We start from the raw sequence: 27061 nt of genomic DNA, 5'->3' as shown, positions 1-27061 counted from the left end.
TGGCAACACTGCTGAGGCACGCGATATGACCAGAAGAGGGCATCCCGACTATCCTTGTCTTGCAGTCTGAGCGCACGAGCATTTGCCAGCACTCGATTATTCATTTTCTCTCATCAGGACCAGTTGCGACTAGACTACAGAGCGAGAAAGGCGAAACACGGCAAATACTTTAGGCTACAGCAAAAACCAGTAATCCGCTTGGTTGAATCTCACGCATACACTGGTGTTTGCTGACTGGAATACACGCTTACACTGGGAATATCAGCGTATTGTGTTGCTTGTTCTAGATTCAAACCGCAGATAAAATATATAAACTTATTTTTAAAGTGTATTTTTTCAAGGTAGACTATATGCGGTTAATGGGCTCTTTCCGTCGTCATCTGTTGAATAGACTACAGTGCTTTTTCTTTGCTTATATACTTTGAGTCGTGGTATGCAACTGAAATAAGGATAGATAAGGCTACTCCATACTTAAAAGACTTTGAAGCAAAGCAGTAGCTCTGCAGTGCAGTCCGTTTGGCCGAGGAGCAAAGTGGCTGCATTGGCTTCGTTGAGCGGGCTAGTTCAGCTGTGTTGGTTAGGCTATTTGTCCAACCAAGTGAGGACTGCGCGCGACATGCGGGCTTTGGAGTCAAGCATCCGAGGGCTCTAACCTATGAAAAGGAGCCGACACCACGAAAACATGATGGGTATGTTGAAGATCATACAAATGTGTTCCATTTGCCCAACTACATTGCTCTCATGGAAGGCAAGGCAACCGCTCAAAGACAAACGAATCACGACATTGATTACATTAGGCTATTGTGACAAGTCATGTGTTATGTATTTCCTATGCTATTGGAATATAATTGAAAGTCCTATAATTCCCGAACAAAATACAGAAAAATCCCTAGAGGCATAATATGCCATGCAGACCCTCATGAAGGGAACACTAGTATCAATCTGCCGCATGCTAATGCGAATGTGCCGCAGTTGTAGGCTAGGTTAGCGGCCTTTATGAAATTAGCCTACCAGGCAGACAGCATTTCTGCATCTGAAACGTCTTGCTATTAAGTTATAGCTTTGATAACTTTAAGGGTTTCCTAGAGTTTGTAACCGCAACTCCATTTGCTTAGGAGGGCAGGCTATGGCCAGTAGGCATAATACAGCTTTGATATAAATAAATAGTCTTCACTTTGATCAACAGGTTTCCTATGTTTTTGGTCTCATCAGTGTTCAATCTGCCTTCATGGGATGCCGTTTTGACACTGTTCTCATTAGCATAATGCAATGCATTACATAGAGACCGTAATTAATAAAGAAGTCAAAGGAATCAGGTGCTGATTTGAATTGCTTTGATTCTGTTTAATTACTAACCAGAAACGTTGCCTAGCCTAGACTCTTCTTTAGTCTTCTTCTCAGTTTTTTTATTTGCATTTATACACAACTGAGCTGTCCTATTGTCCCATGATATAGTACTACATAAAACGTCCAATTACTTCAATGAAAGTATTATGGTATGTGAGACTGAAGGTCACCACTTTTACAACAGGTTTTATGCCCCAATAGATTTGTGGCTTGAGGATTGGCTAATAGATTCTTTGAAATTACAGATCCCCTTCAATTATCTTTTAATTTACAGATATTCCTGCTTGGCCATTGTCTTAATCATAATAGTTTATTGAAAATAATTATAGAGCATGATTCCTTTATAGTTGCTATCCCTGTTGATCTACTAACCTTTCATTTTACCTCACATCACTCTCAATATCACCCACAGGAATTCAATGTTGATGGATGTCATTTCTAATTCATGTAAAAAAGCACACTAGCAGCTGATCTCTTGCAGCATGCAGCTCTTGCATTTAGGTTAGATGTTTTTTACCATAAAATACCACAATCACTCTCCACTATTTCCCTAAACAACCCATAGTTACGGTACTTTAATTCAGATCACGGTTTCTCAATCTCTGACCGTGGACAGGCACCTCCGTGTGTGTCAAAACATCTGGGATGTAAGTGTTTCTCCAAGCAGGAAGGACCACAGCCTGCTGGTCCCCTAAAAAGTTGAGAAGGCTGGTTTAAGCAAATATTGCTAAACATGTTTTGTAGATAATATTTCCCCTCCCACTTCATTCACAGTGTCAAAATGTTTATTCTCAGCATGCTCTCATTTTGAATTACAGTATGCTTACTGACATAAATGAATGCACTTTTTGAGTGTCCCTATCTCCACCCCCCACCCCCATTTCTGCAGGATCCCTGATGCGAGATAGATGGCTCATGATCCCATTGTTGATGCAGGGCTGGCTGCTAGCGTCTCCAATCAGTGTTCGTGAGCGCCCCTGTCCTCAAAGCTGTAGATGTGATGGGAAAATAGTATACTGTGAATCCAATGCCTTTCGGGATGTGCCAAACAATGTGTCTGTGGGATGCCAGGGCCTCTCTCTGCGCTACAACAGCTTAGTGAATCTCAGCGCTAGTCAGTTCTCAGGCCTCAGTCAGCTTGTTTGGCTTTATCTCGACCACAACTACATTAACTCAGTGGACAGCCAAGCCTTCCATGGGGTACGGAGGCTGAAAGAGTTGATTCTCAGCTCTAACAAGATCACACAGCTACAAAACAACACTTTCCATACTGTCCCTAACTTACGCAATCTTGACCTCTCTTACAACAAGCTGCAAGCCCTCCAGCCCAGTCAATTTCTGGGCTTGCGGAAGTTGCTTAGTCTCCACTTGCGGTCCAATTCTCTGAAAACTGTCCCAATGCGGGTTTTTCAGGATTTACGGAATTTGGAGTTTCTCGATCTTGGCTATAATCGATTGCGAAGCCTCACTCGAAATGCCTTTGCTGGGCTGCTCAAGCTGATCGAACTTCATTTGGAACACAACCAGTTCTCCAAGATCAACTTCTCTCACTTTCCCCGCCTCACCAACCTGCGGGCACTCTATTTGCAATGGAACCGAATTAAGTCAATAAGCCAGGGTCTAACCTGGACATGGACGGCCTTGCAAAAGCTGGACCTTTCTGGAAATGAACTGCAGATAGTGGATTCCAGTACGTATCAATGTCTCCCCAACCTACAGACCCTGAACTTGGACTCCAACAAGCTTAGCAACATGTCCCAGGAGACAGTGGATGCCTGGATCTCCCTGACCACCATCAGCCTAGCTGGTAATGTGTGGTACTGTAGCCCCAGCATCTGCCCCTTAGTGGCCTGGCTGAGGAACTTCAAGGGGAACAAGGAGACCACTATGATTTGTGCTGGGCCTAAGGAGGCCCAGGGAGAAAAAGTGATTGATGCAGTAGAAACATTTAGTATCTGTAAGGTTACCCCCACCACCCCTTTTATCTCAACCGCAGCCTCCCTCAACACCCCATCTCAGTCTGAGCTCCTGCCCCTTCCCACTTTGTCCAGGGTTGATGAGGAGTTGACCCGCAGTGGTACGGCCATCCCCTCCCCTTCTGGGGTCTCCCCTACCACCCCAGAGCAGGATTTTGAGTATGTATCCTTCCATAAGATTATTGCTGGCTGTGTGGCACTTTTCCTGTCGGTGACTATAATTCTCCTGGTTATTTATGTGTCCTGGAAGCGCTACCCCAGCAGCATTAAGCAACTCCAGCAGCGCTCCATGGTCAAAAAGCAGCAGAAAAAGGTGCAGGAAACAGAACGCACTCTCAGCTTGCCTCTACAAGAGTATTATGTGGACTACAAACCTGCAAACTCTGAAACTATGGAGGTGCTGGTTAATGGGACTGGACCCTACACATACACAATCTCAGGATCCAGAGAATGTGAGGTATGATGCGTCACCCTCCTAAAATCCATTTCCACTGCGAGGCACGAGAGGTAAATTTCTCAGTGATTTTGGGGATAAAAAAATGTTAGATTTTTTTAATCCTCTTTCTGTGTCTGTTTGTTGGATAGGAAATATGAGTCAGTGCACGGTGACTTGAGTCATTGCATGCCAGGGTGGTTCAGATAAACCCAGGTCATTTAAAGTACGCTTTACCTCTCTGTTAAAAAATAAGCATCATGAATTGATTGAGAGTTAGAGTGAAGCTCAAGTTCAAGTTTTCTTGCGCTTCCATTTGAATTCTTGTCTTACAGTAGGCAAAATAGAATGATAACATGCCAGATCAAGTCACTATGCAGTGATTCTTTTCCTATCATGTGTGTATTTGCTACCTTGCCAACGGCTGTGTTTGTGGTAAATACTTGATTCAAGTGAATCTTGATTGGTGACTCCTTTGTTTGTTTTTATACATTGCATTCAAAGAATGTTGGTATTCTCCCACTGTGCTTTCCTAATTTGTATGTGATAGTGTGAACTGAATGTCACTATTGTCTTATTTGAACTCTCTCTCTCTTACTTTCTTTATAGTGATAAATCGATTCATGGACTTAAAATGTCATGATAAATAGACAGAGGCTATATCTTTAACACCTCTCGGGTGTAATGGCTGGGGTATTACATGAAAATAAAACTCAGTAAAGGTATTGCATTATCAAGTACAGAAGATCCTCAGTGCAAAACAGTCTGTTTCTTTTAAGATAAGTTCTATCTACATTACCATCTCAAACCTGGCCCTGTCTCTCTCTCTCGGTCTCTCGCTATGCCTCTGTCACTTGATGTTTGTGGTTCTAGACAAAGAGAAGCAAAGCCAGGCACTAAGCAGAGGCCAGAAGCCATCACAAAGGCCCTTGATGTTGTAAGATGGCAGTCAGGCTGTTTTCTTACAGTAAGATGGACCTTGATTTTATTACAGTAAATTGGAAGTCTTCATTGGAGATCTGAGACTGAGCAAGAGGCCGTCAATGTGCATTGTATCCAATGTCTAGTAAGCTACACTGAGTGATTTAGAACTGAGTCATAGAGGAATGTATACTGTAGAGGTAGAGGGGGAGGGGAGGGAAGTAAAGGAGGAGATGTAAAGTGGAAAGAAGGTTCATGGACTTCAAATGTATTCCCAATACTACTTCTACCCTTCAACATATCACCACTATTGTAGCCAAACACCTGTATTTCCTCTGATGTCTCTCAAAGCCTCATTTGATAAAAGAGTAATCAGATTTATTGTCATCAGTACATTTATTTATTACATTGTGTAATAGCACCACCAGATTATTTTTTTCTGACATAGGGAGCCCCAGCAAATCACTTACTCTGAAGCCTTACAAATTGACCATAGCAATAATGTAAACTGATATTATGTCCCTCTGGCCCCCTGAATTACAAGGCTTCTAATCAGATTAACCCAGTCTATTACAGCTACAGTATTACAGTATACTGTGCAATAATACTTATCAAAACTAAAGCCATGGCATACATATTTTGACTACTGAAGATGGAAATTCATGCTGCATAGTTGGTTTTCTTTTTACATGACCATTTCTCGGGACCACAGCTACACTCTTAGAAAAAAAGGTGCTATCTAGAACCTAAAAGGGTTCTTCGGCTGACCCCATAGGAGAACCCTTTGAAGAACCCTTTTTGTTCCAGGTAGAACCATTTTGGTTCCAACTAGATCCGTTTTGGGTTCCATGTAGAACCCTTTCCACAGATGGCTCTACATGGAACCCAAAATGATTCTACCTGGAACCAAAAAGGGTTCTCCAATGGGGTCAGCTGAAGAACCCCTTTTTCTAAGAGTGTAGATACTAAGGGATTGAGAGAGGAAGTCGGACAGAGGACTAAATCATTTGCCCATTCTTAATTAGGCACTTTTACTTTTGCCCTTTATTTCTCTGATGCCACGTATCAGTCTTTCCCTGTCCTGCTGCTTGTTGGCTTTTAACAGACTGGTAGATTGTTATTAACAGGGCATGCCTTGCCCAGGGATTGCCACTTGAGTCTGCACCTTTCCCTCTGACTCCCTCTGATTCTGTTTCACTACTGCAGTAATCAGTCTGGTAACTAAAAGACTAGCTGTGCCCCACCACTTCTGATTTAGTTTCATAAAAAATATTGATGCGAAAGCATTAAAAATGTGACTGTTACTGTGTTAGCCGTAGCTAGATGGTTAGCTATCGAGGGATAACAACGTTGCCAGTGAGCATTGCAACGGAACATAAAGAACAAACGACTGGGTCACTTCCGTAAATATCAAACTAATTGAACGAAGGACTGAGTCACGTCTCTAGCAACCAGAAGATGAGAAAGTATGATTTTCTTTATAAAAAAGAAAATATAAAGGAAAGAAGTATTTCCACTGGTAAATGTGGTCCCTCGTGATGAGCGCAGCTTTTTTTGTGGCCCCCACCTCTATCAAAGTTGCTCATCCCTGGCCTAAATTATGCAAACCTGCATAAAGCAAGCTCAACCCTGTGAGTTCTTTTGCCCAATCGTAGTTGTTGTCTCTGTGTCTGTGTATAGAAAACCCACCTGTTAGTATAATTACTAGGTTGCTGCAGTTTGACAGGGTTTTCATCCTCCCCAGGGCCAGGAGTATTTCCAGGAGTTTTTTAAAACCATGTGACCTGATTAGAAAAACTCTGGTCCTATCATAGCCTATATAGAACTTTGTTACAACTGATTAATCACTGTCATACCCTACTGGGTCCAGAGTAGGGCTGTTGCAGTGACCATGTTACCGCCACACCCACAGTCATGAGTCATGACTGCAGTAAAGTCTGGTCATGCTTTGGTAGTACCCAACTCACTAATGATAGTCAGGTCCTAATGGCCTGGTACTCAGGGCTCTATTGTCCCTCCATCAGGTCCTAAAGGCCTGGTACTCAGGGCTCTATTGTCCCTCCATCAGGTCCTAAAGGCCTGGTACTCAGGGCTCTATTGTCACTCCATCAGGTCCTAATGGCCTGGTACTCAGGGCTCTATTGTCCCTCCATCAGGTCCTAATGGTCTGGTACTCAGGGCTCTATTGTCCCTCCATCAGGTCCTAATGGTCTGGTACTCAGGGCTCTATTGTCCCTTAACCACTCTGACATCAATGCAAATACAATCAAAAATCACATCAAACACTTGTCATCAAAACAGTATTGTGATTTTAAAACGCACCTCACTGTGATGATCAATTTGAAGAAGTTCAACCGCAGGTTGAAATTGAATGTAAAACATGTGGATGTTATTTCAAAGCCTAACACAACGAAATGGACAGCGCATTCTAAGGTGATGATTAATTCAAAACACTCATTAACATATTAGATCTTATGCATAGGCTTATGAGACCAGGCCCGAAAACCCCCCTGAATAAAATAATTTTGCTATTATACAATACATAGACTACCGCATATTACGCATTGCAAAAAAAACATAAAATAAAACTAATTTCAGATGTCTTTGGTACATATTTGGTCTAGCCTATACTCCAAAATGTAACACATTTGAGCAATCGGCTTTGAGTGTGGACTGTATTATTATGCATACTGGATTTTTTTTAACCTTAATTTAACTAGGCAAGTCAGTTAAGAACAAATTCTTATTTACAATGACGGCCTACCGGGGAACAGTGGGTTAACTGCCTTGTTCAGGGGCAGAACGATAGATTTTTACCGTGTCAGCTCAGGGATTCGATCCAACAGCCTTTAAGTTACTGGCCAACGCTCTAACCACTAGGTTACCTGCCGCTACCTCAATGGGCTGGTTACCTTATGCTCCACTCCAAAATGTATTTCCACGAGTCTGGGAGAGAACATATAGCCCTAGATGATGCTGTTGGTTCATGGATTGTGCTGGCCGGCTCACAGTTAGCCTACAATTATAGGACATTTGTATTTGATTTTGATAGCCTAGTAATAGGGAATTTTTATATTTTCATAATTAATTAGCTATACAGAATATCTCACCATCCATCTCCTCTGTCTCCTTCATTCCTTACTCGAGCGCTCGGAGAGGCTGTCTACAGTTATATGTTTCATTGCGAAAAACGTATTGCTATCGATGTTCCCGAACAGATTTCACTTGGTTTCCCAAATGAAGCACTGGTTAGCTGCAGAAACAGGGTTGGAGAGCCCATGACATACAGAGTTTGGGTTGAATATCATCTGTTGCGCAGTGAGAGCATCCTCCTCACACAGTGGTTGATGCATGGACTGAAATAAGTGTTCTTATATTTATTTTTCAGCTGCTCTTATTAAGCACAGCTCCACTTTAAAAACAAAGATTAAATTGAGAATAGTCTGATGGGTGAAAATCTGATCACTTAATGAGAGAACAGCTGTGCAGTGTGAGGCAAGGAACAGAGCTCAAGTTTTTTTTGTTGCGACATTCTCAAATCATCAATAGGCTATAGTCGCACCATACAGCCCATATATGGTTTGATTTCTAAGACATTCTCAGGTTTGTATCATTCACAACTAAAGTTGCCAAATAACTCTAAATCTAGCATATATAGGACCTGTTTCAAATTATCGCTTTACGCTCAACATAGCCACTTCATATGCACACTCACTCCGGAATGGAAATTATTATTATTATTATTCTTTATTCAGCTATGTTCAATTATATTATTTTTACTATAAAATCATATAATATAAAATACTGGCACCGGACTTATAAGCATATCCTGTCTGCTAAATGAACAAGCCTACAACCTTTGGCATGGAGCATAGCCAGATAACATGCAGTAGGCCAATTCATGTTCTCTTCCTCTGAATTTTTTTCTTCTTCATATCATAATGTTTCTTTATACCTGACTAAAATAAATGATAGATTTATTGTGATGGCGTATAGTAAATTGATTTCTTAGACTTTTCTAAATGTATATGTTCCAAAGGCGCGCTTCAGCGGCTTGCAGGCTATGCAGCTTCTAGGCCTATGCATGGAGGTGTGGAGATGCTAAACTTGTTTATGTTCATTAACGGTCATTTACCGTGAGATCGGCAGTCTTTTGAATGACAATAACCGGCTGACAAAAAGTCATGACCGCCACAGCCCTAGTCTAGAGTTTTACCTGGTTAGATTACCAGAGAATTCTATTTGCCCCACCACTCGGGGACCTCTGGTGCCACCTCTGGAATGTTAAAAGTAATGTCATCCATTATTAAGTGCACAGGTGCAGAACAGCTTCTAGTCTGGAGGACGTCCTCACTATCTAGCTTTCATATGGGAATGTGGTATGGGAACACTAAATGGAGGACTTACTTAGGGGTTCTGCTGGCTAGAATAACTAATAGCCCTGCAGATGAAAAGAGCAGAGTTTTTTTCCTCATCTCTGTTATCCCTTGTCCTCTCTCCTCAAGGGGCAGTCAGAGCGGTTGGAAATGTAATAGGATATCTTATATGCCAAACATCACTGTGCAGAGTGAGTATAAACACAGGAGATATGTCCTATTAATATGAGACAATTAAGATTTTAATGACATGTTGGTCACATTCCATTTCCAGGTGGAAACATTTCAAGCCCCAATAGCCCTACTTTCTTGTCTCCACATTGTACTTTTGCCCTCCCTCTGACTTTGTAATGTAAAAGCTGGCAGTTAGTGTTTTCAAGATGCTATCTCAAGGATTGGGGAGGAATTCAGTACAGAGGGAGATTTAATGATAGAGAAAAACCCAGAATTTCTCTATCCTCTTTGGCTCCGCTGGTCTTTTTCTATCTCAAGTATCACTTTGAAATCAAGGAAAGTGTTTCTGTATTGTAGACTTTGATTCGATTTAAAGAAATGTGGTTAGAGTATGGCTGAATCAGACACAGGTAGACAGCATCCTCCAAATATTCCTCAATAGTACTCAATTACTAGTGCATGATACCATTATTCAGATGAATCCTTTAATCTGAATGGAGATGTCATGACCCAGTCCTAGATACTGATCACTTTTCTTGAAAGGAAATCTATTTGACTGATAATGATGGACCCGTTGTTAATTTAACCAGGCAAGTCAGTTATGAACAAATTCTAATTTACAATGACAGCCTACCTGGGAACAGTGGGTTAACTGCCTTGTTCAGGAGCAGAATGACAGATTTGTACCTTGTCAGCTCGAGGATTCAATCCAGCAACCTTTTGGTTACTGGCCCAACGCTCTAACCACTAGGCTACCTGGTGCTGACATCTTCAGCTTTTTGTAGCGCTCAAGGACCTCATGTGACTTTATTGCTCTTCTGCGCTCCATCCATGTCGTTGTCATGTGCTCCATTTAGTTTTGTTGTGACATTACATTTTGTAATGACACAAGGGCTGACCAATTCTGATCGTTTTTCCACTAATTGGTCTTTTGACCAGTCACATCAGATCTTTTCACATCAGATATTTTTCAGAGCTGATTGGTCAGAAGATCTATTAGTGAATAAAAGATCAGAACTGGACTGCCTGTCTAAACACAGCCACTGTGAAAGTGGATGGAGGTGGAAAGGGAGAGAGATCAATATTGCATCTTCTGTAAAACATTCTCCGCACAAATAAATCAGTGGGTGAGATTATCCTTGGAGCAGAGAACAGATGCATTTAATCAATTGAAGATCAGAATTTTGTATCGATCTCTCTCCCTATGCATGTTGGACATTATTGAACTCCCCTGTTTCTGGCAATTCTTCTGGATCTCAGTCAATCCCTATCTCTTTCTGGGGGATTGAAGGCCAGCATCCAGGAAGTATGGAGGGCATGCTTAGCAAGAGACTGGTAGACTATCCAGTGAGAGTTAACATGAGAGTTAAGGAAGAAGTTAAGTTGTTAAAATAAATACATTTGCACCCAAATTGAACAGACATAATGAAATACAGTGCGACCATCTGTGTACTAATGATCAAGAATGAGATGAGCGAGAGACAAGCTGGATTGTGTATGTGTGCGTGCATGCGTGCATTAGTGCGTTATGAAATAGAACAAACAAAGGCTCTTTCATAACTAAATGAAATTGCTTAGAGATTGAACTGAATTTGACATGTTTTATATATATATATATATATATATATATATATATATATATATATATATATGGTTGTCCATGGAATCAAGGCTCTGCCTATGCCAAAGTCTTTATTGAGCCATCTTGACATTGAGTCTGGTTCACAGTTGAAGGCCAATTCTTGAACATAAATTGTTTTGATATTCGTAGAAACTATTTGATTGAAATGTATTGTTGCAGATTGGCAGAGTGTGCCACCACAGGGACGTAATGGGGCCCTGTGAGAGCCAAGGCGAAAAGGCTAATTGGTCGTTCTCCAGTGATTGATGTCAAGGTTGTCTGGACATGCCAAATTAGCAGTGTCCACGGCGAGAGGTTGGGTAATGGCTCATGAGACAGGGTGTAGCCTTGAAGCTTATACAGAATTGCTTTGGGAGAAGCGAGACACAAGATGTCACTCAAAATGCTGTCAGATACCATGAGGCTGGTTCATGGAGGGACTTTTTACTTTTTGGGTATGCCGCCCTCGTAGGTTCAATTGATTTTATCACACTCAGCAGGTGCTCATGGCAACCTCGTTCTCAGTTCTTTTGATCAAAACAAACTGAAGTGGGAGAGGTGAGGTTGTCTACAGTTGAATTAAACCATCTCAAACTTAAGTTGATAAAGCGCAAGTTCTCACAGAATGTTGTAGGCCTGTTCTGTTATTACATAATTATGAGTATGCATTTCTGAATACACATCAGCTAGCACCCATTATATACCCAATACAGAATTCTGAGCTACTAAATCTGAAGCCTACAGTACATAGAATGGAGGAAAGATTGGGAGCTAAATATTGGAGGTAGTGTCAAGATTTAATGGCTGGCCTAGACACTGGGACCTAATGAAACCAGCTGACTGAGTTGAGACTAGCCTTAAAATTGACAACCTGCCTGGGTATGACTGTAACTTCCTAAGGAGAGACTGAGTTATAGCTCCCTCCTTCCCCCCCCCCCCCCCTCTCTCTCTCTCTCTCTCTCTCTCTCTCTCTCTCTCTCTCTCTTTCTCACTCTCTCTCTTTAACCTTCCTCCGTCTCTTGCTCTCGCTCTCCTTGTGAATCTAAGTTCATGGCTTACACTGTGGCTCATAAATACTATGTGTGAGACAAGCAGGGTGTTCAAATAGGCTGAAAGCTGAGCAAACATTGTGCTTTTTGACATTGGATTGTGTTTCAGAGAGCCCGACATAAAAGGGTAAGAAAGAAGTCCTGATGCTAAATTTGTTTTTGATCATATTTCTACTTGCACTTCAAAATGTGAACTTGCACTGATATTTGATACTTGGAGCCCCATGTCACTGTTGCTCTCAAACAAGACTGCAATGAATACAAACCAGCAATGTGTTGTTTCAGAATCTTTTAGTTGTTTTGGCTTAATTTCATTCGCTTGAATTGACTTGTATTGCATTGGCTTGGTTATTTTGATGACATTGTAAATTTGTCCTCAACGGGGGTCTGATTTTTCACAGAGGTCGTTTCATCACTGTCTCAGCCACAATGAGGAAAAAGTTCACCAGGCTGGCAGAGATGTTCCGTGGGCAAGAGGTTCAATTACTTCAGTTGTCATGCAGCAATAATGACAAATTAAGTGTCTGGCACTGGCTACTGCTTGGGGGTGGCTGCATCAGAATACTAATGTGTGTGTGTGGGGGGGGGGGGGGGTTGCTTAGCTGTGATGAAATGGATCTTCAGTCCTTATCACATGTTCAATTGTAGTGTTCTCTTCAATAGACCCATTCAAATCCTTTCTGCCTCGCTAGAGTATGTACACAACACTAACAACCAGTAACTATGCCAGCCAGGGAGAGGTATTCCTAACCTTTTTCAAATGTCAGTATAATGTTGGGATATTTCTTTGTCTATATAGGCTAGGATAATGATGGGGGCTTCTGTGTGTGTGGGTGTGATAGAGAAAATGTCAATTTGAGGAGAGGAGATTAATGGTCAATCCCTAATCTGCTTGTGTTATTTATTTCTGAAAGCCCTGTTGGATAATCAAACTGTGGCAAAATGGATCCATTCAACCTTGTAATCAATTACATTTAGTGCCCCCAATCCTGCATGGCTGAAAGAACAGCTGTAGAGCAGTGTTTCATCCCAACGCCAGTCAGCAGCCTGAGCCTCACCAGTACTGACACACAATAATACACAGGTCCTGAATCAGCATGTTCAAAGGGATCTTTTTGAAGATGATTGCCAGGTTCTAGCTATAAAGCCCTATCTGTTCCCTTCTCTTCTCTATTACTCTCCTCCTTTTGTCATCTGATTTACTGGTGGCTTTTACTATGTTATGTCTATGAGACCAGGCTGAGGGGAAAGGCCCAAATCTTCACATCAGATTTGTATAATGGCAGGCCTGTGGGGATAGATTCAGTTATATGAGAGATCAGCAGTACACCAACACAGAGCTGTGTGATGATCTATCTACCTGTTGACAACCTGCTGGCTGTGCCTTCTTCTAGCGTAGTATTCATGCCAGAATACTGATTTGTCAGGTGTTTGAAGCAACACTGAAACCACAGTTCTTCAAACAGACAAAAACGTCAAAACCTTGTTCTGTTTCTGAGAACAGTGTTATTACTGGTTTGTAGCAAGTTATCTGGGTGTTGTCATACTGCTTAAAGGGAGCTTCCACAGTAACCTGCCTGGTAACTCATTTCAACAGCCATCACTGCTGATGTAGCCTGTTGTCAGTGGGAGCCTCCTTATATCAGTGTCAGACCATTCTTCTATGGTAACATTTTATCAGGCCAACAGCTGGCTGCCTCATCTCCTGTCTGCTCACATTTTCAGCCACATCAATATTGAAAGAGTGTGCTCAAGTCCAGGGCCTATCTCATAGCACTTACACAGTTGTTTGGCCTCCTGCTCTTGCTCCAAGAAACAAGCACAAATAAGTCGCCTCAGGATCAACCAAATCTGATCTGACTGAGTGATTCATTTTCACACGTCGTCTCTGCTGCAAAATGTATTCTATATGAAATAGCAGAGAAAGAGACGATGACAGAATGGATGAAACCCTACAATGTGAACCACTAGCATGTTTTACATAGCAATATATGGCAGTTTTCTCCTAAATAACTAGCATCCTTTCTGAATCTTTTAGGTGAAGCTCAGTTCATCTGTGTTCAGAACCTGAGGATAATTTAAGAGAATGTTAGAAGCCCGTCTAACCCTCATCCCCTGTCACACATACAATTTTCTACAGCCTCAGAGTAAGATGTATAGTCCTGTACTGTTATCACCATGGAAACTGAAGTGTAGTGAAAGGCCTGGTAGTGTGGGGGAGCTGACAATGGCATCACAACAAGATGAAAGAGGGATTTCTTCAACACACAAACTTTTCTCCCAACTCTCTGTTGAAATAAAATATTAAATTCTTCGTTCTTTACAGTTATGTAGCTTACAGTTTCTTTGTTGTTCTTTTAATATTTACATTTTTTTTTAAATATAAGTATAAACAACAAAGCAAAATGAAAACTCAAATAACAGAAACAACACAACCACCCTACCTGATACATACCCCCCCATGAACACATAAAAGACATAGTAGCTTCGCATTTCAATACACATACACTGAGTGTACAAAACATTAAGTACACCTGCTCTTTGCATGACGTAGACTGACCAGGTGAATAAATCAAATCAAATTCTATATGTCACATACACATGTTAAGCTGATGATATTGCGGGTGTTACGAATACAGGTGAAAGTTATGATCCCTTATTGATGTGACTTGTTAAATCCACTTAAATCAGTGTAGATGAAGGTGAGGAGATAGGTTAAAGAAGAAGCCTTGAGACATGAATTGTGTATTTGTGCCATTCAGGTTTTAAAAAACCATAATGGTTTTAAAACTCACTGATCAATTTGAAGAAAGAAGTTCAACAGCAGATTGTAACTGAGTGTAAAACATGGTCTTTATTGATGTTGTTTCAAAGCCAAACACAACGAAATGGTTCATTCAAAACACCCATACGCATTATCACGACTCAGGATAAGACCCAGATGCAGACACAGGAGGCGGCTAGTACGATTCGCAGATCATTTATTAAAACACAGGAGGCAGGCAAAGGGCAGATCGAGGGCGGGCAGAGGTTTGTTAACCAGTTCAGAGTCAGGCAGGCAGGATCAGGACAAGCAGAAAGGTCAGATCCGGGAAGACTAGAAACAAAAACTTGAGATCAGGAAAAAACAGGAAACGCTGGTATGACCTGACAATACAAGAGGAACTGGTAACAGACAAACAGAAAACCCGGTATAAATACACAGGGGATAATGGGGGAAAATGGGAAACACCTGGTGGGGGTGGAGACAAGCACAAGACAGGTGAAACAGATTAGAGTGTGAAAACTCATGTTTTGTTTGTTTGGTTTCCCAAATGAAGCACTGGGTAGCTGCAGGAACAGGGTTGGAGAGCCCATGACATACAGAGTTTAAGATGAGTATCACCTGTCGCGCAACAGGAGCATGCTCCTCAAACAGTGGTTTATGTTTGGAGTGAAATAAGTATTCTTATCTTTATTTTCTCAGCCGCTCATATTAAGTAAGCACAGCTCGGCTATAAAAATGAAGTAGCCTAGCCGTCATTCAAAAATTGACCTGAGGAAAAGCTTGCGGCTTCCATTCGCTAATCGAGTGCATATGGACTGACATGCCTTTTTTCTCTTTCCCCTGTTCCTGCACATTTAATAATATGCCATTAAAAATCAAAACAAATTTTACATATTGGCAAAGACAAGATTAAATTGAGAATAGTCTGATGGGTGAAAATATGATCACTTAAGAGAACAGCTGTGCAACCTGAGGCAAGGAATAGAGTACAAGCTTTTTTCTCGACTTTCTCAAATCATCAATAGCCTATTAGTCGTATCATGCAGCCCATATACTGTATGTCTTGATTTCTAAGAAATTCTAAGGTTTGTATCATTCACAACTGAAGTTGCCAAATAACTCTACATTTAGTGTATAGGACCTGTTTCAAAGGATCACTTTTATGTTTAGCATAGCCACTTGTAATGTGCATACAATGATATCACATGTTGTTCTCCACTCATTTCTATTCCCCGAATTGAGCCAAGAGTTCTAATGATTTATGCTACAGGTTCTGTGGCTAGAGAAAATAAATAACTGGACAGAGGGCATCCCTGTCTTGTCCCTGTTGATAACTTCAATGGATCAGAGATTTGTCCATTTGTTCTTATACCGTGCCTTGAAAAAGTATTAACACCCCTTAACTTTTTCCACATTTTGTTGTGTTACAGCCTGCATTTAAAATCGATTTCATTGAGATTTTGTGTCCCTGGCCTACACATAATACCCCATAATATCAAAGTGGAATTTTGTTTTTGCAAATTAATTAAAAATGAAAAGCTGAAATGTTTTGAGTCAATAAGTATTCAACCCCTTTGTAAAAGCAAGCCTAAATAAGTTCAGGAGTAAAAATGTGCTTAACAAGTCATATAAGTTGCATGGACAATAATAGTGTTATGAATGACTACCTCATCTCTGTACCCCACACATACAATTATCTGTAAGGTCCCTCAGTCGAGGAGTGAATTTCAAACACAGATTCAACAACAAAGACCAGAGAGGTTTTCCAATGCTTAGTAAAGAAGGGCACCTATTGGTAGGTCGGTAAAAATAAAATAAAGCAGACAATGTATATCCCTTTGATCATGGTGAAGTTATTAATTACAGTTTGGGTGGTGTATCAAAGCACCCAGTCACTACAAAGATGCAGGCGTCCTTCCTAACTCAGTTGCCAGAGAGGAAGGAAACCACTCAGGGATTTCACCATGAGGCCAATGGTGACTTTAAAACAGTTACAGAGTTTTAATGGCTGTGATAGGAGAAAACTGAGGCTGGATCAACAACATTGTAGTTACTACACAATACTAACCTAATTGACAGAGTGAAAAGAAGGAATATAAATATTTCAAAACATGCATTCTGTTTGCAATAAGTAAATAATAAGTAAAACTGCAAAAACTGTGGCAAAGAAATTAACTTTATGTCTTGAATACAAAGTGTTTGGGGCAAATCCAACCCAACACATCACTGAGTACCACTCTTCATATTTTCAAGCATGGTGGTGGCTGCATAATGTTATGGGTTTGGTTCTCATCGGCAAGGGCTAGGGCATTTTTTGGGATAAAAATAAATGGAATAGAGCTAAGCACAGGCAAAATCCTAGAGGAAAACCTGGTTCAGTCTGCTTTCCAACAGACCCTGGGATACAAATTCACCTTTCAGCAGGAAAATAACCTAAAACACAAGGCCAAATATAGACTGGAGTTTCTTACCAAGATTACATTGAATGTTCCTGAGTGGCCTAGTAACATTCTTGACTTAAATTGGCTTGAAAATCTATGTCAAGACTTGAAAATGTCTGTCTTGCAATGATCAACAACCAACTTAACAGAGCCTGAAGAATTTAAAAAACAAATAGTGTGCAAAACTCTTAGAGACTTATCCAGAAAGACTCACAGCTGTAATCACTATCAAAGGTAATTCTAACATGTATTGACTCAGGGGTGTGATTGCTTATGTAAATTCAATATTTCTGCATTTAATTTTAAATACATTTGCTAAAATTTCTAAAAACATGTTTACACTTTGTCATTATGGGGTATTGTATGTATAAAAATCAATTTTAATCAATTTTAAATTCAGGCTTTAACAAAACAAAATGTGGAATAAATCAAGGGGTATGGATACTTTCTGAAGGCACTGTAACTGCTTTGGGAGATTCATACAATAGCTCAATGTAGGAAATAAATACCAGACCAAAGCCAAACTCTTTTAAGAGAGAAATGAAATATGCCCATTCCATCCTATCAAATGCTTTTTCAGCATCTAACGATATTGCCACTTTTAGATTACAGAATATTCACTGATCCATGGAAATGGCCCAAACCAGCCGTTCTTCTAAATGTATCTCTACTGCAGGGCAGGTGGAAATAAAAAACAAAAATGCAGCAACAAATGATTTTATTTAAAAAAAAAAATAATTCTCTCAACATAGTGATAGGATGGCTAGAGAATGTACTCTACGAGAGAGTTATTGACTAGAGTCATTGTACCTTGCGCAGGATGGGATCCATCGAAATTGAAAAAGCAATGTGTTTGTGCCCTCTTGAAAAAGCTAGTTTTATTTGATCTGTTAAACAAGTTTGCAGTGATTATAAATACTTTGCAGATGTAGGATTCTAATTTGATTACCCTGTTGTTGCAGGAAATTTCCTTTTGATTTGCCTTAACTAAAAATGTATCAACCTCTACAAAAATATCCCTTAATTATAATGCACACAATAATTCACATTTCTTGAAGTTGCAGGATTATTTTCCTGCAGTGAGAAACTGGTCAAATTAAGATCCTACACCTATAAATATCACTTTGTATATCACTGAGTCCGTTCCACTCAGTATCTATGGTAGTTGGTTAGTTGGTAGTGGAGGTTTTCTGTGTGCATGCCTTAAAGACCCCGAGAACTTTGGCGACTACTAAGAATTTCTTAAACCTCCCGCTTTGGGCTGGATGTGTCAATGTGTACTTCGTATATGCATAATCTATGAGCACAATTACTGTTCTACCTCAATTAGCCACGAAATCCCTAGTTTGAAAGCGACTGTTTTTCACAAAGCTGTGCTTCGAGTTCTAGCCAATGAGCTTCACCCCCTCGCCATTTGAGTGACAGCTAGCAAGATGCACACACAGCAAAGTGAGAGAGAAAGCAATGACATGGTGCACGTCTGCACATATGTGACGTAGTACGCAATTGTTGGGGACCACTTTTGGCTCGTGAGTGCTACTTTCAGATCTACTGGCTAAAAAGTATACAAGAGTACCGGAGAATCTCTTCAAACTGTTCATTCATTTTTTTGTGTGTGCATGCCTTATGCTAGATCTATCAGAGCATTGGAGTTTAGCTTTCTTACCCCTTTGCTCTGTAAATAATATGTGATGAGCCTGAGCCTGTCACACTGTGAGAGCACTGGTAGTGTAGCTATATGTTTAGTGCTGGTGACTCACCCATGGAGAGTCATTCCTTATCCTCTGCAGCTGAAAGGGATTATTTTCTAAAGAAGGCATGTGTGGGCACCACTGTTTTCAAAATAATTTCTAGCTCTCAATGTCGTGTAGTTAATCTTATCACCTTTCTCTCTTTTCAATCAACAGCCTTTCTTGTCTCAGAGGACAGTGATGTTCATGGGGATTTCCCCAAGATATTCTGACCCATGTGTTTAGAAACAGACAAGTTCATGACCTTGCCTACTGACCAACCATAGAGCCTTTCTAAGGTTTATCCAAAGGGTGATTCTTGACAGTGCATCTGTCATGATCGTCGTAATGATTGGACCAAGGCGCAGCATGAGTAGCGTTCCACATCTTTATTATAACGTGAAACTTCAGCAAAATACAAAAACAATAAATGAATCAAACGAAACGTGAAGACAGTGAAGTGCAAACAGGCACCTACACAAAAACAAGATCCCACAAAACACAGTGGGGAAATGGCTGCCTAAATATGATCCCCAATCAGAGACAACGTTAAACAGCTGCCTCTGATTGGGAACCATACCAAGCACACCAACATAGAAATAAACAACATAGAACACCCCCAGTCACGCCCTGACCTACTCTACCATAGAGAACCAACGGCTCTCTATGGTCAGGGCATGACAGCATCTGACGAGCTGCAGATCCAGGTTATATCTGTATACTGTATTAGAGAAGCTTCTATCATAGGAGAGATATTCCCTCATTTCTTTGAACAAGTAGAGATCATAGTCAACCACAACCAGTGTTCTTTTAGACAGAACAGAGGGGATTGCATTAATATTATTCCTTAGAAGTTAATGTTTCTACTGGTTATTTACTTATCATTTTGCACTTACTAAAGTATCTCTGTTTTGCAACATTATCTTGATATCCCATCCAGAGACAGCCAGCCTGATAAACCATAGAAATACATTAGGAAATGAAATGGTCTGTTCCTGGCACACTAATGTGCATTCAGCTGGTTTTTCTCCATGCATACACTACAGACCTTCACCCCTTGTTTCCTCCGAAAGTATTGAAACCTACTCTCTTTCTTAGTGAGAGAGGGAGAAAGAGTACAATTTCTGGAGAATGGAAAACAAAGCTATTCCCTAACCATTCCCTAACCAACTACTATTGTAATATTAGTTTCTCTGGATTTTTAAAATATTTTTTATATACACAGCCCAAAACAAGTACCTTTATTTGAGCATTTGAATGGTTATTTGAAAAAACCAAATAGTCAACCAAATTGTATTTGAAAGTATTTATTTACTTTCAAATACTTATTTCAAATACTATTTTCAGATACCTGGGTTAAATGGATGGGAGTGTATTTGAATCAGTGTATTTGTACATTCCAATATTCAACTACTTGTTTTTTAAAATAAAGGTTATCTGAATACTTGTTTTGAAATATATTGAAAAGTAATTGAAATACCTGAAATAGTATTTGAAATGAGGTCTGTATCAAATCATGTAAAACAGATTATCTGTCTTACATGATTTGTATCATTTTATTGTATGTTTTTTTGGTATGATGAACTGAAATATCACCCGCTATTGAGGATATTAATAATATTAATAACATTAATATTCATGTCAAAGGATTTTACTTATGTCGTTCAACATTTTGTAATATCATATTAACACTTTACTCAGGAATGGTTGGCTCACGCTGTTACAGCAATAAGCCGAGAATAGATTAACAGCATGTTCTTGCATAATTTCTGAATGGCACACTGTGATTTCTCACACTCTGTTAGTGCTCAATTTCAGACAGTGAGAGGGTAGGGCAAGCACAGCATGCAGGGCTCTCTGCCCTATGTTTGGACATGAAAAATAATTAGAGAGGAAATATAATTAATTTTGTCATAGCTTGTTAGAATTGCAAATGGCTGGTAAATGTGTATGAACCCTTCTATGGGCATTCACTTTCCAGTACTGAGTATATGTTTTGCTGTTATCATTGGCCACATGGTGCGTCATGTTTGTTCTGAAATACTATATTTACATAAGTATTCAGACCCTTTTCTCACTACTATGTTGTAGCACATTTGGTAGCAATTACATGTACGGCCTCGAGACTTCTTGGGTATGACGCTACAAGCTTAGCACACATGCATTTGGGAGTTTTTCCCATTCTTCTCTGCAGATCCTCTCAAGCTCTGTCATGTTGGATGGGGAGCGTCGCTGCACAGCTATTTTCAGGTCTCTTCAGAGATGTTAGATCGGCTTCAAGTCTGGGCTCTAGCTGGGCCACTCATGGACATTGAGAGACTTGTCCCGAAGCCACTCTGGCATTGTCTTGGCTGTGTTCTTAAGGTGGTTGTCCTGTTGGAAGGTGAACCATTGCCCCAGTCTGAGGTCCTAAGCGCTCTGGAGCAGGTTTTTATCAAGGATCTCTCCGTTCATCTTTCCCTCGATCCTGACTAGTCTCCCAGTCCCTGCCTCTGAAAAACATCCCCACAGCATGATGCTGCCACCACCATGCTTCACCGTAGGGATAGTGCCAGGTTTCCTCCAGACGTGACGATTGGCATTCAGGTCAAAGAGTTCAATCTTGTTTTCATCAGACCAGAGAATCTTGTTTCTCATGGTCTGAGAGTCTTTTGGTGCCTTTTGTCAAACTCCAAGTGGGCTGTCATGTGCTTTTTACTGAGGAGTGGTTTTGGCCTGGACACTCTACCATAAAGGCCTGATTGGTGGAGTGCTGCAGAGATGGTTGTCCTTCTGGAAGGTTCTCCCATCTTCACAGAGGAACTCTGGAGCTCTGTCAGAGTGACCATTGGATTCTTGGTCGCCTCCCTGACCAAGGCCCTTCTCTCCCGATTTCTCAGTTTGGCCGGGCTACCAGCTCTAGGAAGAGTCTTGATGGTTCCAAACTTCTTCAATTTAAGAATGATGGGGGCCACTGTGTTCTTGGGGACTTTCAATGCTGTCTCAGAGCTCTACAGACAATTCCTTCGACCTCATGGCTTGTTTTTTGCTCTGACGTGCACTGTCAACTGTGGGACCTTATAGATAGGTGTGTGCCTTTCCAAATCATGTCCAATCAAATGAATTTACCACAGGTGGACTCCAATGAAGTTGTAGAAACATCTCAAGGATGATCAATGGAAAGAGGATGCACCTACATTTCGAGTTTCACAGCAAAGGCTCTGAATACTTATGTAAATAAGGTATTTCTGTTTTACATTTTTTTTTTATAAATTAGCAAATGTTTCTAAAAACCTGTTTTCACATTGTCATTATGGGGTATTGTGTGTAAATTGATTAGGGGGGGGGGGGGGGAAATCATCAATTTTAGAATATGGCTGTAATTAAACAAAATGTGGAAAAAGTCAAGGGGTCTGATTACTTTCAGAATGTACTGCATATTGATGACAGACATCAGAAAAGCACACACAATGAAGCAAAGTCATCTGTCCTATAAGCATCGTTGGTCAGCTGGAAATAGGATGAACAGCATTAGAGAGAGTTCATTCCCACAGAATACCCTTTTGAATTATTTCACTGGGACCCTTTTAACTATAACAATGATAGCTGCCATGACCTGCTTAATAAAATATTTATCAGTGTTTTGAAGATTGAGACTATTTTCATTACTATTTGATACAAAGACACCAGCTTTTTTGAGAGTGTGTCTTTGTGAGGGTGCTTGTACATACGTATGTTCAGTGACTTGTCTGACTTCAGACATCAGAAAGTACTCATAATGAACCAGAGTAGTATCGATGGTCAGCTCCAGATCATCTGAGCATGCGTTGCCAACATTGATGAGCTGAAAATAGGATGAGCGGCATTAGGGGAAGATAAATCCCTACATCTGAAGGATTATGTGCGTAAAACACTTCTCAACTAAAAATGTAATTACATAGTGAATTTCAAGTAAAAAAAATTAGGATTTATTTGAATCTTCAGAGCTTGCAGTATTACGATGGAAAAGTTGCTGTACTGATTTGGCTTTGCTTCAATTTTTTTATGGCAAGGCAGTTTAACAACTGGATAGATGTCAGACAAAAGCAACTACAGTATTTAGTTATGTATATTTACGTAAAATGGAATGTCTATTAGTAGTTTTGAAATACTCAATTAATTAACATTAAAGGCTAAATCCTTACTTACTTGTGTGTGTCTTAGACTTGAACATAAATCATGCATTGATGTCAATGCATGCATGCCATTTGTGCAAATTGTTTTATTTCTGTTCATAGGATTCAGCCCTAAATGATTATTATTAAACTATTATCTGAATTGTTAGCTGAACCATGATATCCTGTGATAGTTAGTGAAGTTACAACTTCTGTGGTCTTCCTTGTCCGACGCTGAGTCAAACTTTATCATCATCTTTCTAATTAGACTACCTTCACTTCATTATGCAGTCAATCTATGGAAAGCATGCAGTGAAGCACAGGCCCTTGGGTCATTAGCATACCATTCAGGGCCCATGTAATGACCAGAGATGATGATAGCAGCCTGTCCATGCTCTATGTTTGGATCACATAGACCACTGAGTGAATTATCCAGCTGACGTGGAGAAGGCCCAGCCTGAGGATGTTAATATGCCAACGTGGGCTCATGCTACCCACGGCAGTCTGAGATTGACGCTGGGCCATGCTGGCACACTGCAGCTGTCTGTATCCTAATGGGAAATCATTCCTTTGCAGCCTGACCCCAATTCAGAGCAGTGCAAAGGGGGAAAAACTTGAGTGAATGCTTTGATAAGCAATCCAAACCTAATAGCTTGGAAAATTGATTTAATTGCGGTGCACGTTGACCTAAGTGTTTATAGCCTGTTCTCTTTGGTATCCTCAGCACTCGTCCTCTTACTTACGTTTGTCCGTCTTTCCAAAAAGGGACTAAGGGAGAGAGTGACAGAGAAGTGGCCTTCTTCAGGTTTTTGTATAAGTCCATTGATGGAGCTACAGAACTAGGATTTTATATTATATAATGATGATTAACTCCTAATCTTCAACATTTTTTTTACTTTTCCTCTTTCAGCTTTTCTGCAAGATGTTTGAATCTTGGTGAACAAATCTTGCTATGTCCTACCTACACTATGTGACTTGCAGTACTTGGATTTAGTTATTTGATATGGTTTGTTATGATCATAAAGGACATATCTTGACGAATGTACTAGTCAGTGTACTAGGGGACCAGAGTAGCCTAGTGGGCAGTGTAAGGAGACAAATTTGGGGTACCCCACTCAAATAAAATAAAAAAATAATTTGAATTTAAATGTCTTAAATTGATATAAAGAAAAGGAGAGGCTCAGGCTTAGAAATGGCTATTAATAGAGAGAAGTGTTTTCCAGGGTGTTCATCTATCTAGGGCTATTTATGTTTTTGCTGTGTTATAATGTGAATAAGAGAAGACTTCTTCAGCCACGTTCTGTTGAGGGAAGACGTCAAGGAGGCCTAAAGCAAACTCCTCTGTCTGCGCTGTTTAACCTTTAATGCATGGTGTTGGCTGCTGCCCAGGCTATACTAGCCCTATGAGTCACGCCTTTAAAAGCTCCCACCATAACAGCCAGCTCCTTCCCAATATACCTGATTAAACCTGGACGGACACGCTCACCGGCGAGCCAAAAAGCCTTTTATTTTTCAAATATTCATCACTCAGACCTGGATTTAATCCTATTTTCAGAAAGGGGTTCAGGGAAGGAGATCCTCAAACTGAGTACCACAATGGAGGATGTTTTCATAAGACAACATAAAATCGCTCAATCCATTACGAAGTAAAAGAAAAAAGTCTGTCTGGTCAGTGTTGTCTTGATTGTTTCTCGAATAGATCCTAGAGCTGAGGTCCAAGTGTTTTTGTGTTTGAGGACAGGACTCAAGTGGTACAACTTAAATCCCATTTAGCTAAATGTCATTGTCATTTTTTTCTGCATTAGTGCATAGTGCGAGCACATTATGTTTGTAAACAGAGTTTGACACAGAACACATGTAGGATTTCTGATCAGTTAGGTTAATCGCAAAAAGTTTAAGGCCTTGTTGCCAAAGTATGTTGACTTGTGCCCCCCCCCCCCCACACACTTTGGTGCTCTTCCCTGATAGTTGCCTCTCAACTGTTACACTGTGGAGTACAGTATCTATTCTCACAAAGCAACATAAACATTGACCAGATGCATTGAAATGTAGGTCTAATCAACACTAAAAAGTTGACAGTCCTATTAGGAAATCCAAGTTGCTGACCTGCTAGAATAGAATCGTGGCAACTTCACATACTGGGATTTGCACAATTTGAAAATTACCGGAGACCAGGCTTGTTTTAAAGAGCTGTTTTAAGCTATGGCCCCCTTCCTGTCTTGTGCTGTTGTTAACAGAGAAAGAGGGCAATTTGCTCAACACTGTAGGGCCATAAGCTAATTTAAAGGCTTTCACACAGACATTTGGCTCTTCCCATTACACTAATTAGGAAACTTTTTCCTAAAACTAGTCATTCTGCTGACAATTTGTGTGAATCCTTCATAGATACAGACCCCCTACTGAATACATGAATATTCTGGGCATGGTTGTGAATATTAAGTTCCCCAAAGATCAAGCTAGGTTCAGGAGCTTGAAAACTAAAAAAGCTTGAAAACTGATTCAGGCGGTTATCAAATGATCAATAATGTCTCCACAACAACATTGTAAAGTGTATGTTCATATATTAGGTATTTTACTTCTAGTTGAAGAATGTATGGCTTAATCCACATAAGCTAATTCTGGGAACAGAGATCTCAAGCCCTCAACATAGTGCATCAACTTAAAGAGGAAATCTTACTGCAATTAAGATTATATTCTATTTATATTCTATTTACATTCAATAAACATCCGGATGTGTAAAGAAATAGTTTCGAGAGCTTAGCTGGGGAAGCGATAATCAATGCTATTCAAATGTGATTCATTCAGTTTTTGGGGCCATTGCGAGGTTGACCAGCTCAGAAGTAAAACAATCTAAAACATAAAGCAGTGTAGGCTACAAAAGTCTCTTCAAATGACTAACACATTTTGTTTTGTTTCTGTTATGGTATGTGTGTGTATATGTGTGTGTGAACTACTAACAGAATCAATTAACTATTGTGATATTAGTTTCAATATTTAATGCCACATTTATACCGTTTGATCTGATTTAATTCAACATAATTCACAGAACTGTAGTACATAAAAGTGAGAGAGGCCTTTGAATCAGCAAAGTGCTTGTAATTTAACAAGAGCCCCCTGCTTAAGGGAGTCAAGACTCCATTTAAAAGAGTAAAAGCAAGTATGTATGCACTCTTGCTTAAGGCTTTCATTTTACACACTGTATACTGCAGATCAGTTTAGCTGAGTGGGTGCCCTTCTACTATTGATGATCCTGCATGCTACTGTTAGTGTTTTTTGCACTGTGGTACATACAGTACATTTGTCATTTTAGTGTTTAGACTGAGATAAATCAGTTATGACCTTGCACAAATGAGCACAGTGATATTCATGTGTTTTGTGCAGTAGAGCACAGTTATTGCATGCAATAATCCGATTTTTTAGGTTTGCCAGAAAATCTGATATTCATTTCAATGGTGAATGACTAACAGATAAAGGAAACACTGTGAAGGCGGTGTTAACTACATTAAAACTGACACACCCTGCACACTGTTCCTCTCACAGACAGTTTCATTGGATGTTGACACAAAACCACACCTGTCCCTCAAATACACCGTAAACATTGTTTCAGTGAATCTGCAGTGTGGTTTTCCCTTTATCTGTGATTGTTTGAATTGGGACCGTATACTACTGTAAACTGGCCTAACATTTTGGGACTGTTCTCATTATGAGATTTTTGCATGCAATTTATCTGTACACTAGCCTATTTCACTTTGCACCCTAACATAAAAAGTTGAGAGGATTTTTTTTAAACCTCTCTATCTTACTCTCTCTTTCCATCCCCCTATCCTTTTCCTTTGTTCTCTCAGGTACCACAGCAGTTGAGTGCCCTGACGTTGTACAGGTATGAACAGCCCATAGTGGACTAGTGCCAGGCCCGTGGGGCACTGCATCTCAACATGGGCTTTGAGCCCCCCTTCCAGCCACAGGGCTGTCTGAGGCCACCGGGTTGCAGGACAGGTCATACTGCTGGTCTCCCCTCTGCGCACACCGCCTCACTCACGCGCACGGACCCCCAGTCCCCCCAACAGTGACCTGTGCAGACGGGGAGACCAGA

The 27061-nt window shown here is 40.4% G+C and overlaps 1 protein-coding gene across 1 annotated transcript; it reads left to right on the top strand.

Annotated features, from left to right (window-relative positions):
* The first annotated feature begins 24 nt into the window (after window positions 1-24).
* On the top strand, window positions 25-27061 carry LOC115200077 (leucine-rich repeat transmembrane neuronal protein 4-like). Its single transcript, XM_029762780.1, has 3 exons — window positions 25-689; window positions 2237-3830; window positions 26814-27061. The coding sequence occupies exons 1-2, from the start codon at window positions 656-658 to the stop codon at window positions 3784-3786; spliced, it is 1584 nt and encodes a 527-aa protein (XP_029618640.1). The 5' UTR covers window positions 25-655; the 3' UTR covers window positions 3787-3830; window positions 26814-27061.

The sequence above is a fragment of the Salmo trutta genome, chromosome 9 (assembly GCF_901001165.1).
Source record: "Salmo trutta chromosome 9, fSalTru1.1, whole genome shotgun sequence".
Classification (NCBI taxonomy): Eukaryota; Metazoa; Chordata; class Actinopteri; order Salmoniformes; family Salmonidae; genus Salmo; species Salmo trutta.
Note: the sequence above shows the minus strand (reverse complement) of the source record. Positions and strands in the feature narration are given on the sequence as shown.

Bases quoted from the DNA above. Each gene is read 5' to 3' on its own strand.
- LOC115200077 (XM_029762780.1), top strand. From the start codon at position 656: ATGAAAAGGAGCCGACACCACGAAAACATGATGG. The intron at 690-2,236 runs GTATGTTGAAGA...CCATTTCTGCAG, and splicing joins ACACCACGAAAACATGATGG to GATCCCTGATGCGAGATAGA.